The 16570-nt window shown below is 52.1% G+C and overlaps 1 protein-coding gene across 1 annotated transcript in view; it reads left to right on the top strand.

Annotated features, from left to right (window-relative positions):
* LOC144168012 (calcium-activated chloride channel regulator 3A-1-like) overlaps positions 1 to 16257 on the top strand; it is a 95049-nt gene extending 78792 nt beyond the window's left edge. Inside the window, exon 13 of the mRNA XM_077697108.1 lies at positions 15604 to 16257. Coding sequence (XP_077553234.1) covers positions 15604 to 16091 — 488 coding nt within the window. The 3' untranslated portion in view covers positions 16092 to 16257. The remainder of the gene's footprint in view (positions 1 to 15603) is intronic.
* Positions 16258 to 16570: the final 313 nt, after the last annotated feature.

The raw sequence follows: 16570 nt of genomic DNA, 5'->3' as shown, positions 1-16570 counted from the left end.
CTCCGACAGCTGTGCGCAACACTCTCACTCCGCCTCATTATCATAACAACAGTTGCACGTGTGCGCTTCGCTGCTCTGGGTGCGCGCATGTGTGCGCACTCTCATTCCGTCTCATTATCATAACAACAGCTGCGCGTGTGCGCTTCGCTGCTCTGGGTGCGCGCATGTGTGCGCATGCGCGCTACTCTCCCCCCCCCGGCTCCTCTCCTTTGAAAAGCGGGAATATAAGCGGGGGAGCGCACGGCGCCGGATCAGTCCAGCGCTCGCTCTCGCACTTGACTTGACTTTGCATAACGATACCTCCGTGCAAGATCTTCCGATGAAGACGTGATGGAAGCGACAGTCCCTTCAGCGAGTGGACTGACGCAATCCAATACCAGCGTCAGTCCAAACGCTCCCCCCTGATGCGTCGCATCACCTCAGGGTTCTCTCGCGGGAAGATGGGCGTAATATTTTTCTTTTGTTTTGTTTCCTAAACTCTAGATTTATGCAGTGTTACCGCAAGAACTTCAGTTTTCGGACAAAGTTGCAGCTATATCTAGCAAAAAATCTTCACCGCTACAGGAGGGAGAGTGTAACATCCTCCCGTGACATCCCATCACTTTGTACACCCTTTCCTTCGAAATTGTGAAATGTCGGCACCACCCAAGCCCCGAAAACAAACCTATAAATCAGCCCCTCAAAACGCTTGTACGCCTGTACTGCATTGAAAGCCAGGGTGGCGGGAAGTATCTTTATTGCGTGAGCCATTTCAACACACTTCATCACACATGTGATCTCGCAATTTGCCCAGAAAAACCCGAGGCGTCTGCAGCTGCTATTCAAGGAAGATTGACGGAGTGCAGTTCTATGTATGTGAATGTGTTGTGCTGTGTGCTGGTGATCAGTTGGCGTGAGTGGAGAACCCTCACACAGCGAGACTGGCCACTCTTTACAAAGTGACAGTAACTTCTCGCATTTTCTTTGTTAACTTTATTTCTTTGTTCGGTAACAAAATCCAATGTATATCCTCCAAGTCTGGTTCTAATTCGCTGTTTGTACTTTTTGTAACCACAAATAGCGCCTTTTTGGTGGTGTCCAACCATACCCCCCCCCCTCGCTAAGGGATGCCCCCCCCCCCCCCCCCTTGCAAAACTTTCTGCGGAAGCCCTTGCTCGGAGTCCTGCCACACATGTGCAGCTTCTGTTTCGCCAAGAGCGCCATTTCGGCGGCCGGTGAGTCCTGCGTTCACCACTTCGTCAGCGGTGCCAGCGCATGGCTGCCGCTCGCCGAGCAGCTGTGCGAGTGAAGTGGCGTCACGAGTAGAATCTCGGATCGTTGCCCATAGTCTCCTTTACACGCCTGCCCACCTGCCCAGAGCAGCTTTCGTCAGTTCCTAGACAGCCCAAAACTGGGACAAATAAAACACGGAGCTGGTTTGGGACACAAGCCTCCAGTTCCGTATACCACATGGTGACGTCGTGCTGTTGTCTAGTCGGTGCGCGCCACTCCCTGACTTGTTTCGTCGGCACGATATGTATTTATTGCACAAAAACAAGAAAGGAAGGTCCACCAACAGGCGTAAATTGTCTCGCCTAGGGGCGGACACCATAATAAGTCAATTTAAAATATGTTCCACGCGCCACAGACCATCCACACATCTGTCAGGGTATTCTGTTGAGTAAAGGAGGCGAACTGTGTAATAATATTAACCCTGAAGTATCGTGTACGTCCTTATCGCTCACCGCTAACATCAGCCGCTTTTTTTTCTCCGCGAGTGTTCATCGTCCTCGTATACGTAGGAACCAAAACAGTATTACCAATCACTGTAGGCAAAACAACCACAACTGCTCTATTGGGCCCCGATACAATAAATAAATATGTGTGCCAAAAATGTTGGTCTGATGAGCTAAAACAGAACTAATTAGCCTGCCCGATCGCACTTTCCAGCGAATATAGGTGGCGCGACGGGGTATCCAAAATGGAGGACGGGACGATGATCGGGACGTCTCGTAAGCGCGCGCGTCTGACGGAAAAAGCCGATCCGGGCCCATTAGTGCCTCTTCACACCATCTTTTCCATTGCCGATGAGACACGAAGGTGCTTTTTCGAAGGCGAATCAGTTTATAACGACAGTCACACAGTGTTTTGCGGCATAAGGGAGGTCACCAATGGCATCCTGAGCATCGAGGGATTGTGCCTGCAACCGAATGGCGTCCCCAGCCAACCGCACTGCGTGAACGTTTGTTGGCACTGCAGGTTCTATAAAGGATGTTACACTTCCATCCATGCTCGTAAAACTGTTCAAGCACACTTTAAGAATATTTATTAGGCGCCAAGCAGAGCTCGGTAGACGCAACCGAGCACAGCGTTTTGTTATTGCCACCTTCGCAATTGTGTCGGGTTAAGTGCGAATAATGCGAGTAAATTATGATTTTGTTGGCTGTTTTTACAAGGAAAGATCCCATGGCGTTTGTGCAGGTTACAGGTAATAGTAAAAATACCTAAACTAAAATATCAAACGCTGACGCCTCTACGGCAGGGTCTGTTACATCAGCTGTGCTGTGCTTTGATGCCGCAGTAACAAGTTTATTTATTTATTACAAATACCGACGTCGTCCATTCCTGTGGGGGGTTTGAGAAAGAAAATAAAGCGGACGGCGAGAGGCACGTGCGAAAACAATAAACATCCCCCTCGCGAGGGGCACGGTCAAATGCAGAGCATTTTCGGGGGGCGCACATACCCGATTTTATCTGGTTGGAAAGAAATTAACAGCGAGAGCGAACGCCGAGAACCGCCCCATCACGGCACGACCGCGCCACGACCACGTCACGACTACGTCACGATCACGCCACAACTGTTGTTGCTCCCGCGCCAAACTACGACGCATGCGCGCCCCACCTGTTGCTGAACGCGATCCGAGCACGCAGAGAACAACGGAGGAGCAGCGGAGAGCAGGCGAGGAGGAGTGGGGGAGAGGGCGCACCTGGAACGGCTGTTGCGGGCGCCGAGCCACGCCAACGCCGGGTGACATCGTGAGTTAAAGAAATGCTCTGCATTTAAAAAAGCAGCAAATTCAAAACGGTAATCACACATACTGCTAAAAAAGAGAGCGAAGCACAAACAACCCAACAAAGCACAAAATGCAACTGGAATGCAGCATTTATTAAAAGAAACCAGCACGTTAATGAAAAAACAATGACGTTCTCCTGTTGGTTCTTGGCTTCACTTTCTTCTCGTGCGTGCGCATAGGAATGTTATGTGGCGGCATGGCGTCATTCTTCAAAAGCTGTTTCAGTGGCTGCAGACCATCTATTAATAAACAACACACTCAACTTGCAAGAAAAACACACCATCAATAACGCGGGAGTGAGCTGAACTTACGGATATTGCTCCAGAAGAAGTCAGCTTTCGTGAAGTGGCTACTGCAAACCCCATTGTGTTGCTGACACCTTTTACAATGAGGAGTTTAGTTATCCAAACCTTTCGAGGTATTTTTATCTCCAGGAAAGGTATGAACACAGGCTTTTCCCGGCACAGCGATTTATATACTGTGGTACACAGCACATTCGATTGCTCTTTGGTTTTGCGTTCTCAATCCCGACGCTTCCGAACGCTCCGGCTGCCTTCGCCCGGGACGGCGACCATCTACAAACAGCTTCGGAAAAAAGGCGCGCGGCGGCGCCACCGTTGCTGGAAAGTGCTTGTATGTTTTTCACCGCAATGTCGGTTCAGCGTCGGTTCAGCGCCTCCGCGCTACAGTGCCTAGAATAGTATATTCTAGGCACTGTATCCGCGCGATGTGTATGCTATATGTGATAAGCTGTGCAGCGAGGGTCTGTGTGTGGTACGACGGGAGAAGCTGTGTGTGAAGCGGTGAGGTGCGCTCCGTGGTGCCCTGGCCGCGGTTCCCGTGCCTGGGTGTGCTGCGGACCAGGCCGGCGAGGAGCTAGGCCTAACCAGCAGACCTATCGGCGACGGTCACGTCCGTATCCCGCGACGAAGAGGTGGCGCAGCGGCAGACGGGTGGTGACACCAGTTCCCTGACATGGCGAGAAGCAAGAAGCGCAGACAGAATACAGATGACATACAGGTGCAGTGCGACGAATGTTCCAGGTGGGCCTATCTCGAGGAAACACACTTCAAAACACAGCAGGAGGCAGACGAGCCTACGCAGTTTGTGTGCACTCTGTGCACGCTTCGGGCAGCGCTAAGGGCCGAGATTGAGGAGACACGGATGGAGACCACCGGACTCCGCGAGCAGACACAGCGCCTCCAGAAGGAATTGGCGCAGCAAAAAGCTCAGTCTGATCAGAGCCGAACGGAACGCGACCAACAGTGGCAGGCCGAACAAGAAGAGGCTTGTGCAGAGACTGCCGCCCTGCGCGATCTGGCGCATAGCCTCCAAGAACAACTTGCGCTGCTGAAGGCGAGGGGGGAACAGGGGCCGGCTGAGGGTGGCCAACAATGTCTCGTCGCCCCCTCACTGAGCCGAGCGGCAGACCAGAACCTGAACCAGGGCCCGGGTCAAAGCTCACCCCGGCTCGAAACCCAAGACTCCAGCAGCGAGGCCAAACGGGAAGTTACACATCGCAACCTGAAGCCTACCGCAGGCGTCAAGAAGCATCGTAAGCGACGGAACGATCAGACCGCAGCAAAGGAAATCCTCGTCTGCGGAGACGGGAACGCAGCACGCATAGCCAAGGCGCTACGTCACCAACTTAAAGGCGAGCTCAGCGTGAAAACCCGGTTCCGAAGAGGGGCAACGATCGCTACGGCTCAACGTTTACTTCAGCGTTACTGCGACGAGGCGGGCAAGAGCGAGAGACTAGTGATTCTGCAGGCGGGCGTGAGTGATGTCACCAAGAGTGCCCAACCAGATGAGGTGGCCAAGATCGTACGCGATCAGATAATCCCATATGCGCAGGAACTGGTGATATGCTCCGTCCCAGAAGTTACGTCACGGGGCAAAGAAACACATGCGCAAGCGATGATGTTGAATACAGAGCTGAAAAAGCTTGGCATGAGTGAGACAACATTTCTGGACCTGTCGGAAGCAGTACGGGGGGAAGGCCGGTTGGCTCGAGACGGTATCCACTATCTTGCCAAGACCAGCCGAGATGTAGCCACGGAAGTGGTAGAGCACATTCGCCCTTTTTTAGGGGACGTGAAAAGGGGGCGAAGGAGCAATCGGAGGCAAGGCAAACAGGACGAGACAGGAGGCCAGGGACGACCGATGCCCACGACAACAACCAACACCACAACGGTGGAAACGGGGTTGAACCAGTCTGGAGACTGGGGAACACCCACACAGGGACCGCCGGCAGGGATCCCGTTACCCGAACGATTTCTACGGATGCGACACGCACAAGAAATTATTTCACAGCTTCCTCCTGCGCCAATGCACGCTGGTATCCAGGCCAGCCCCGGTTATCCCCCGGTAGCCGGAGCCCAATACTGGGGTTACCGACACGGCCTACCAGTGGGGCCAGTGCAATGTGCCACACCGTCCCCGGCTTCAATGGTGCAACCGCTGAACCACTACCCGGGCACCGACCTGTTCCACGTGGTGGGCGACTGTGTCCGACATCATATGTCCCTCCAAAGGCCTCTACAACAATAGCAGTAGAAAGTGGACAGAATAGACCCAGGCGGCATAAACGTAAGCGGAGAGTGGACGTCAAGATCGGCTTCTTTAATATGAACGGAGCTCGACACGAAGCAAAATGGGAGGAGCTGTACCGTACACTGAGCTCAGAGCAGATATCAATATATGCGGTGGCCGAAACACATCTCAGAGACTTGGAGGAGCCTCCTATACATCCAGAGTGGTGTTGGGCGGGCACGAACAGGGACAGCAGTAGCCGAAAAGGTGGAGGCGTCGGAGTCCTGTGGAGACGATCTATGTGCTGGCAACGCGACATGGGAAACTGCGCCGAACATGTGTGGATAACTGGAGAGCTGCTGGGCGTTCCCACAGCAATAGGTGTAGTGTATTTCTCAGTACACAAAGCACGAGGGGAAGAGAACAGCCAGCTGGTTGACTGCCTATGTGGGGACATCAAACGAATGGCAAACGACAAGGAGCTCCTTATAGTAGGTGACTTCAATGGCCACCTCTCTGAGTCGGACGGATATACAGACACAAATGGCAACCATCTCAGAAGTCTTGCCGAGCGCCTGGATGTCCGAATTGCCAACCTGGATCCACGCTGTCATGGACAGTACACATGGTGCGCCCGGGACAGCACTTCATGCATCGACTATGCCTTAGTGTCCCCCCGTCTAGCAAACCTAATGCAATGCTTGGATATTGACGAGGAGGGCAAACATAGCCTGGGAAGTGACCACAACCGCCTACGCATGGACTTCAGCCGGGCTCTGCGCAAAGCAATGGAACAGCCTGGGCTCCCAAGGTGTGGCAAGTTCCTCCCAAACAGGTCGGTTGAGCTTGTGGCCAAGGAGTTTGAGCAGAGTGGAGAGCGGCGCGAGGCAGAGTCTTATGAGGAATATGTGTCGGTGCTCAGTGGGATCATGCGACGCCACATGGTACAGGGTCGGGAGACACGAAGAAGAAGCGGATGGTGGGACAGAGAGGTGGCCGAGGCATTGCGTGCGAGACGCAAGGCAAACCGAGCACATCGACGAGCACTCAAAACCGGGGAGGCAGAGTCCTCTGAAATTACCTGGAGGCTCTACCTACACTGCAAGCGGGAAATGCAGGCAATGGTGCAGGTTAAACTGGCGGAAGCGAGCAGGCGCCAAATGAGATCCTCCGGGAAGACGGCAAATCGACGGCACAGAGTTTCTGGCGATATGTTCGGTCCTTGGACAGTCAGAACCAACCCTCGGTGCAGATAACGGATGCAACTGACCAGCCCGTAGCAGACCTCAAGGAATGTGTAACCCACCACCTTGAGGGGCTCTACAGGTCTAATGCAGCGGAGCCTCCATGTACGACTCGGCAACCAGAACTGGTTAACCAAGACAAAGACAGCGGGGAAGCAAAATGGGAGTTTGCGCTGTGCACCATTGATCGTGCAATAGCACGCATCCGCACCCAAACAGCGTCTGGCCAGGACGGCATCTCGGCCCGCCTCGTGAAAAGCCTTGGACCCAACTCGAGGGAACAGCTCGCCACTCTATTCACAGGAATCCTCACTGGAAATGTGATACCCAGTGACTGGCGCCAGGACAGAGTGTCCCTCGTTCTGAAGAATGGAGGGAAGGCGGATAAGATCAGAGACTACCGATCCGTAACAGTAACCAGCGTCCTCTATAGGGTCTTCGTACAGGCTTTGAAGGGATGGATTGAAGGCTGGGCAGAATCTGAGCGTCACCTCACAGAGCTACAGAACGGCTTCCGACGAGGTAGGCGCTTGGAAGACAGCATCTTTGTCATCACCCAGTGTGCAGAAATAGCGAGAAAGGAAGGCCGGTCCCTGGTTTGCTGTGCGTTGGACGTAGAGAAGGCTTACGATAGTGTGCCTCATTCTGACCTCTTCGAACGCCTAGCAGTTCTGGGCCTCCCCGCGAAACTGCTATGCACCATACAACGTTTGTACTCCGACAACGTAGTGGCTGCCAGATTCGGCACTATAGAGACTGGGAAGACCAGGGTGAATAGAGGACCGCGTCAAGGTTGCCCCATGTCACCGCTCCTGTACCTACTGTACGTGGCGGGGGTTGAGAGAGCCCTCCTGCAATCTGGCCTGGGCTTTGGTCTGAGATACACGACAAGCGGTATTGACGATGACCGTCGGATCCCAGGCCTGGCATACGCAGATGATCTTATGTTGATGGCAGACTCTCCTCGCGACCTACAGAGCCTACTGGGCATCTGTGCAGCGGAGATGAAGGGGCTTGGCCTCCGATTCAATGCTCAGAAAACCACAGTTGTTCAGTTGGCCGGGAAGATGGCAGAAGGCACGGTACTAAAATTGGAGGAGGAGGTTCTGCAAATTGCCTCATCAGTTAAGTACCTTGGAGTGACCCTGTTCGGGCTGCATGAAGAGAGAGTGGGGAAAACTGCTCTTAGAGCGCAACGCATATTGCGACGCAGGTGCCTATGGGGGTGCAACCGCTTTGTAATGATCAAAGACTTGTGGAAACTGGTTCAGGTTCTTGCCCTGACATTTGCAAACGCGGTGGTGTGCCTGTCGGCGAGAGGCTGCGATGTACTTGAGAGACGACAACGAGAAGTCGGCCGAATGGCCGTCGGATGCCATGGCAGGGTGGCTAACGAAGCTGTCGAAGGGGACTTAGGGTGGTCCAGCTTTGCTGCTCGGGAGGCCTCAAGCAAGCTGGCCTTCTACAACCGCCTGTTGAACATGCACCGGGACAGATGGGCGAGGAGAGTCTTTGACTACTTGTCGGCAACCTGTCTTCGCACGCAATGGACTCGGCGGATCTACCACCTGGAGCAAAAGTTCGGCATCATACGAGACCCCATCCTGGCGCAATCAGTCGGAGCATACGCCAAGGCAGTGCAACAAAGAGTCCGAGAGGTGGAAGACGAGACATGGCAGCTAGCACTGACCGATAAGGAGACTCTGTCCCTCTACCGTGAATACAAGAACTCCATCAAAGCGGTCCGCCTGTACGATAATAGCGTCGGGAGCGTCCTGCTTTTCGAGGCTAGAGCAGGGGCGCTGCGCACCCTGAAGCGGCAACAGGTGTTCGACACGACAGTGACGTGTGTGCTGTGCCGTGCGTGTGGGAACTCCGAGGAAACGATCGAACATCTGGTGCTTCAGTGCGACGAACTTGGCGAGTCTGTGCCTCAGACAGCACTAGCAGTAGCGCTTGGCTTCGAGGACTCGGCGGGGGAAGTGCAGGCTGCGGCAGTTTCCCGAACTAAGCGACGCCTTGAACAGTGGAGGGCAGCATGCAACACTGCAAAGTAGCTCGCGAACAGCGTCAGTGAGAGACTGAGGAAAAGGTGTCCATGACAATGGGGGGGGGGGGGGGGGAGACGGCGTTGAGGGGGCAAAGCCAGCCTCTTCCGGGACGGCACCTGAGTAGTTCTCTTGTAATTGTGTGAATTTGTTTTTTGTTTTTTTTTTTTTGCCAGGCCGTCTCTGTAACGGCCGCCCGTTTCAAAGGGAAAGGCACCACGGCATCGTCATCATCAGTGCGAATACTTGGTGCACGGCTGCCGAACAAAGCTGCCGGCCGCTGCGTCGGGCTTTATCTAGGAGAAGGAAGACGTCGCTGGCGGGTTCGCATGCCCCATATTAGCCTTGTGCGGACCACTGTTGCAGTAGCTGCGTAAATGAGCGTCCGCCTGCTAGCGATTTTGGTCTCTTTATGCTCGCAAGTAATGAGACGCGTTAAAGCTGCGGCACTCCGGAGGCCATACTGCCTGTTTTACTTTGAGTGCCCACGCTTTTCGTCGGAAAGAAGGCACCTCTCCTGAACAGGCATTCTCCGCCAGCCAGAGACAAGGCAACAAAGCGCCCATGCGCTTCCTGAAAACGGCGGTTTTGCCCAAAATCTGCAACATAAAAGACTCTAGTGATACCCACTGAACTCTAACGTCTAGTGTCAACGTAACGATGGGCACACCTCTCTACGTTATGTCGTTACCTTTATCCGATTCTTTTCCTGTTGCATTCTTCTTTCATTTTCCTTTCCCCAAGTGTAGGATAGTGTTATATACTGATGGTTGCTGATTGAATGAGGGACACCGGACAGCTTTACAGTTGGGTTTCACAGGCCGCCATCGTGTGTGTCTCTGCCGACGCTAGGCCTGTCTTTATTGACAAAAGAACCGGCACCCAGAGGGCGCTAGTGATGATACATATATAACATGCCACCACACAAGTAATAAAAACAAACAGTTAATGACTGACAGGATCTTAGTACAAAAATCTTGACGGAACTCTCACAGATCTTCCTGAACGAGTCTGGCGCTGCTGTGCTTGCAGTGGCAAGTCTCTTGGGTTTGACTGACTGGGGGAGTCACTGGAAATGAGCGAAAAGTCTAGAGGATAGTAGTCCTCAACCGTCAGTTGGGGGTTTCTCGAGTCTACTTCCTGGTTCCGCTCGGCCTTGGGCTCTCCTGAGCATGTTCTTATTCGGAGGTGATGGCGGTTGCGTGCGTAGCTCTGGCCATCAGATGATGTCACCTTGTATCTCCGTGGTGCTGGACCCACTTGGGTCACAACTGCTTGTCTCCAGCTTTTCCCATGCCAGAACCATACTGGCTGTTTCTTGTGCAGAGGAGGCAGCTCTTGCGCATGCTGATCCCCATGCTTATGTTGTGCACGCTGCCTAGCTTGAAGCTGCTTGGAGAATGACTTGTATGGATAGTGTGGTAGCAAGGTGCTTGGGGAGGCTGGTATTAGAGTCCTTATCCTTCTTCCCATCAGCATTTCTGCTGGGGATGGAAGGCCGTTACTTGGGGTTGCTCTATAGGTCATCAGTACCAGTGCCAAGTCCTTTCCTTCAGAGAGTGCCTTGGTCATTGTGGCCTTGATGGTTTGTATTGTCCTCTCTGCCTGTCCATTGGACCTTGGAAAGAGTGGTGAACTTGGATTGTGGACAATGTCCCATTCCTTGTTGAAACTTCTGTACTCCGCAGAGTCAAATGGAGGGCCTTGATCACTCACGATTTCATTTGGTATGCCGTGACGTGCATACAGATCCTTGAGCACAGCTATAAGAGCAGATGCTGTTGTAGTCGGCATTTTCTCAACTTCCACAAACTTTGAGTAGTAATCGACTACAAGCAAATAAGTGGTGCCGCTGTGGTGGAAGAAATCCATGGCCACTTTCTCCCATGGACGTGTTGGTAGGTCTCGGTCGAGAAGTGGTTCTTTCTGATTTGCTCTTTGATGTCGTTGGCAAACTTCACAGCCGCTGATCAGCTCCTCGATGTCCTGGTTTAACCTGGGCCAGAAGACACTTTGAGAGGCCAGGTTCTTGCATGCAACGATGCCACGATGGGTGATGTGGAGTCTTGAGAGGACATCCTTCTGGCATGCTTGTGGAACTACTAGTCGTTCACCATAACAGACGAAGCCATCTGTTACGTAGAGTTCACTTCTTCTTGAGTAGAAGGGCTTGACCGATGGGTGAACCTTCGAGATTTTGTTTGGCCAACCGTGCTCGATGTAGGTCATTACACGCTTCAGGACGTCATCTGCTGCCGTGCTAGCTTGGATTTCAGCCAGCTTTGCCGTGGATGCTCGAACCAAGGTGCAGACCAGGACACCATGTTCTTCATCAGCTGTGCTGATGCTCTGTGCTGGGTCAGGCGTGCGAGAGAGTGCATCGGCAACTGCCAATAGTTTTCCAGGTATATGAACCAACTTCAGAGTGAAACGCTGAATGCGAAGAAGCAATCTCTGAAGTCTGGGGGAAACCTTGTGGAAGTCTTTTTTGTGTAATCCAATGAGGGGTTTGTGGTCTGTCTCAACAACGATGCTGCGACCACAGATATAGTAGTAAAACTGTTCACAAGCAAACACTACGGCCAACAGTTCCTTTTCAATTTGTGCATAGCGCTGCTGTGCTGGCGTCAGTGCTGCTGATGCATATGCCACTGGGAATCCGTTCTGGAGAAGGACGCTGCCAATTCCATACGAGCTAGCATCGGTCGATATGACAATTGGTTGAGCTGGATCGAAGTAGTGCAGCACTGGTGCAGTTGTCAGGCTGCCTTTGATTTCGTTGAATGCATCTGACATCTCACGGGTCCAATGCCACGCGACGTCAGACTTCAGGAGCTCACGCAAAGGTTGCGTCTTTGATGAAAAGTTTGGAACGAACTTCATTAGGTATGTTGCCATCCCAAGGAATCGAAGGAGCTCTGCCTTTTCAGTTGGTGGTTGTATGGCATTGATTGCCTTTACCTTGTCGGGGTCAGGGGCAATGCCGTCTTGGGTAAGCTGGTGTCCAAGGTAGGTTACTGAAGACAATCCCAGCTTGAGCTTGTCTTTGTTCAGCTTGAGGTTGTTGTTGCGTGCTGTCATAAGCACCTTTCGCAGATGGGTTGTGTGCTCACTCGATGTTCTGGAAGCTACCAAGATGTCGTCGAAGTACGGCATCACGATTGTTTGACGCTCAAAGACTCTGTCGATGGCTTGTTGAAAAAGCTCTGGGGCTGTGCTGAGGCCAAAAGGTACTCTCCGGAATCTGTAGCGACCCCAAGGCGTGGCGAATGTGCACAGGTACGAACTCTCTTCATCAAGAGCTAGCTGCCAAAAGGCGCTCTTTGCATCAAGCACCGAGAACACAGTGCACCCAGATAGTTGTGCAAAGAGTTCTTCTGGAACTGGGATGCGGTAGTGGTGCCGCTTGATCGCTGCGTTCAGGTTTCTTGGATCCAGACAGATTCGCACAGTTCCATCCTTCTTTGTGATGATGACGATGGGATGGACCCAATCTGTTGGTTCTGTCACAGCCGTGATGATGCCATTGTGTTCCATTTGTGCAAGCTCAGCCTTAACAGTCTCTTCAAGAGCACTTGGCACTCGGCGAGGGGCAGTCACTGTAGGCTTTACGTCAGGCTTGAGGTGAATGCTGTATTCTCCTGGTAGTCTACCGATGCCCTTGAATACATCTGGAAATTCTTGAAGGACGTCTTCAAAGTCTGATGCAGGGTGAGGGGCCTTCTTCGTTGCCTCGACGAGCCTCACTCGATGCAACAGGTCTAAGGCTGTGCACGCAGATGCTCCAAGTATAGGCTTCAAATTTCCTTTTACAAGCAAAAACTTGAGGTTGGATTGGGTGTTCTTCACAGTGCAAAGGAACTGGCACTCATTCTCGATGTCGAGTTGCTCTCCTAGGTAGGTCGTGACCTTTGCTTTAGTTTTCTTGACCGCTGGATGGGGCTTCCATTTGGACACAAGTTGCTCTGGGAGAATGTTGACATCGGATCCCGTGTCCAGCTTGAACGTCACTGGGTTGCCGCTGACGTTGACAGTCTCAAGCCAGTCCGAGAGCGACTCTTCTGTGATGTCGTTTACAGTCAGGCTGCCCAGTCCAAAATCTTGAACAGCTACATCTTCCTCCATGTCTAACATTCGGACGTGCCGCGGTGCTGCTCGCTGTTTCTGTCGGCAAACGTTTTGAAAATGCCCGAACTTCCCACAGGCGTAGCAGGTTGTGCCATATGCAGGGCACTGTCGGGGCAGGTGGGTGGTTCCACACCTACCACAACTTTTCTGGGGCTTGGCTTCTGAATGTTGAGGCTGGTTGCTTCTTTGTTGAAACCGGGGCTGTCTTTTCGGCTGTTGCCTGTTCTGCTGTCGATGTGGCTGCCTTCCGCGGTTCAGGTTGTCGACCACCACTTCTTGTTTGTCAAGAGTCGTCGCCAGGGAAGACACGTGCTGTTTCGAGATCTCAGCCGCTCTGCATGTCGTGATGATCTTTTCTAAAGTCAAGTCCCTCTCCCGAAACAGGCGTTCTCGCAGAGCTGCGTCGCGGATTCCGATGATAATCCTGTCGCCTAGAAGGCGGTCGTGCTGGTCGCCAAAATCGCACTTTCTCGACTGACACTGCAGCTCAGCTATGAAGTCGTCAACTGGCTGATTTTCCTTTTGGTACATGCAGTTGAAAACAGCTGCCGCCTGCGTAACGTTTTTGTACGGCAGGTACTTTTCATCAAACTTCGCAAAAATGGCAGCGACGGTGTCGGTAATTGGCTCACCGCTTGCTGGGGCTGTAAAGCTGAAGGTGTCGACGATTTTCCGTGCAGCGGGGCCGATAACGTGTAGTAGTAGTGCTCTCCTTGTTGCTGGTGGCTTTGTTGTGTACTCACACGCTGCTTCGTAGAGTTCGTAAGCCGTCTTCCATTCCGACCACGTTTCGGCGGGATTGCTGCCCGGCTCGAACGGCTTCGGCGGTTGGATCAGGGGAAATGCCATCACAATTTCCTCGTTGCTCTACTGTAGTTGCTTTGTAGAGTTGCTCCGTTGCGAAATTTTAACTTCTGACACCATGTTATATACTGATGGTTGCTGATTGAATGAGGGACACCGGACAGCTTTACAGTTGGGTTTCACAGGCCGCCATCGTGTGTGTCTCTGCCGACGCTAGGCCTGTCTTTATTGACAAAAGAACCGGCACCCAGAGGGCGCTAGTGATGATACATATATAACAGATAGCAAACTAAGCCAAAGAATGATTGAATTCCTGCCTTTCGTTTACCTTTGTCCTTTCTTCCTTGGCGATTAACCCGTACACACTCGGTGTCGAACAATTGATCGAACAACAATTCAACCAATTTAACTGCGAGGCGTACGTCATGGATTCCTTAACCAAGTGGTTCAATAAGCAATCAACGTTTTTTTTTTTTTTTTTTTTTTCGCAGACGGTACACTCGACGCCTTTCCGAAGTGTCAGACATGTGCGTGAATGCGTTCCCACTTCTAAGGAAGCCTGCTGTTTTTTCTTCCTCATGTGTTACTGTTTAACAGCAGAGCTGTTGAAGCTTTTAGTTCCGCCGTCCACCGTTATCAGAAAAAAAAATGCCATGAAAAAATAGCGAGCGCACGTGAGCGTGCGCCTCGTGCCGGCGTGGGCCAGGCTTGCGCGTGGGCTTGTGCCGCGTGAGGAGCGTCCGGCGTGGGCCAGCTCGACCTTCGAGAACACTCTGTGCGGCGTCCGTGGCGTGATCTCTCGCGTGCTGTTCTCCTCGCCGGTTCACCTGCGTTCGCCCTGAAGTGGGGAGCACAGTCGCCGAGTTCGCAGAGCCGGTTGCCGCGGGTTCTAGCGCGCGCTAGCGCGGTCTCCTTTGAGAGAGATGTGAAAGGCTGCGGACAAAACCATCCGGGCCTGCCATTCTTGGAGAACTTTCAGCGGCAAGTTCGCAAATCCATGTGAGGTTCAACAGCCGGGTCTACGACGAAGGGAGAGTGGCCGCCAGCTCTGCTGCTCCTGCAGCCTTGCACCACGAGTGCCAGCTGCGCCATTTTTTTTTCTTCAGTTCTACATATACCTTTCTCATCTTATTGAATGCGAACGAACGCGCTTCATTTGATCCCACCTCGTTTATTGCGTGCGGTGTTTCAAAAGCAGCAGCTTGTGTTTTCGCTTGTTAAAACCCAAGCAGTGTTCAGTAATATAGCTAAACCAAAACGCACATTCAAAAATTGTTTTAAGCGATTATCAAATCAACAGGTTCTTTTGGTGCGATATCTGTTGTTGTAATGTTATCCTTAGGTGCATCTTATAGCAGTGACGTAGCCATAAATATCTTTAGAAATGTGTTTTATACCACTGGTAAAAACATAGAAACAAAGCATGTGCCCAAACAATACGTTTGTCGTTCTTATCATCGCATATATTTTAATTTTTTTTTACATTTTTGTAGATAGCATGAAGGGAGGGCGGTGGAGGGGAGGAGGGGTGCGGCGCTCTTAAAATTTCTGGTGTTGTTGCCCATTCGGGCCTTTAGGGTATGTAAATAAATAAATAAAATACCAACCCCCCCCCCCCCCCCCCCCATCCGCCACCACCACCACCAACCTGGATACACCCCTCTATCCTAGTATAGAACTTAATTAATGGAGGCAATATTAACAGTTTAGGGATAAAAATAAAGACGTCCACGAATGAATTGTCCTGGTAAAACGGCGAGCGATGCCTTACCTGGGTTCTTGTTTTCTTTGCAGCTGCAGCCGTTGACATTCGAGCAAGCACGGATTACGAAAGACTGAAGTCAAACTTCGGCAACCAGACAGAGATCACCAACGCCAGTGTTGTGGTGGGCAACCTTTTCCCGCTTCGGTCTGGTGACAAGCACGTAGTCACAGTTGCCCTGCCCGCCATCTTCGCAACACATCGAGACGACGGCGCCCGCGAATGGAGTGCATACCTGGCGGCTCGCGTCTCAAACAGCGACGGCCTGACTTCCAACAACTCAAACACTGTACTTGCCTTCTACGCGCCTGCGTCCGCCAAAACTGCGGCGGCTACTACGACCACACCGGCGGCCGATGGAGGAGATGGCCAGTCGCCTGTCTTGGTCCTGTCACTCGAGGCGTGCATCCTAATTGCGGCTGCCGCTGCAGTTGTGCTCTGTGTCATTGTGGTTACAATGCTGATCAGGAGGAGTTCGATAAAGCGCAAAATTTACCACGTTGTACCGACTATGGGATGAGAAGACATGCAGTGGCCCCCGTTCTGTGCACGTTCAAGAGAGGGACATTCGCTCTTTACTGACAGCTGTAACGAGCCTGTGTTCGTGCGCTTAGTTGAAAACAAAATGTAGGTCTAGTGTGTTCGTTAAGGGATATCTTGATCAATAAAGAAAGAGAAAATCAAAACTCGCTTGCGCAAAGAGCATCAACATTCTTTAGGGCCTTTTTCAAAGCCCCTTGACGTCACTGCATGCCCGACCGTAATTTTGTCGAATACAAAATCCACCAAGTTGCAGGTGATACCATAGTTTTCCCGTTCAGCTAGTCTTTGAATGACCACCCGGTTTCGATGGAGACCGTAAGCGATTGTGTAACTTCCCAGATCCCCTGTCCTTATTTAGTGCCGAATCTGGGTAACTTAAACCCTTAAACCGTAAGAATTCCCTAACTTTGTATTTAAACTATCCTTGAGTAGCCTTAGAATCCTCCGGGGCCATAA

The sequence above is a fragment of the Haemaphysalis longicornis genome, unplaced genomic scaffold, assembly GCF_048455015.1.
Source record: "Haemaphysalis longicornis isolate Haplotype H1 unplaced genomic scaffold, Haemaphysalis longicornis Haplotype H1 scaffold_2, whole genome shotgun sequence".
In the NCBI taxonomy this organism is placed as follows: Eukaryota; Metazoa; Arthropoda; class Arachnida; order Ixodida; family Ixodidae; genus Haemaphysalis; species Haemaphysalis longicornis.
Note: the sequence above shows the minus strand (reverse complement) of the source record. Positions and strands in the feature narration are given on the sequence as shown.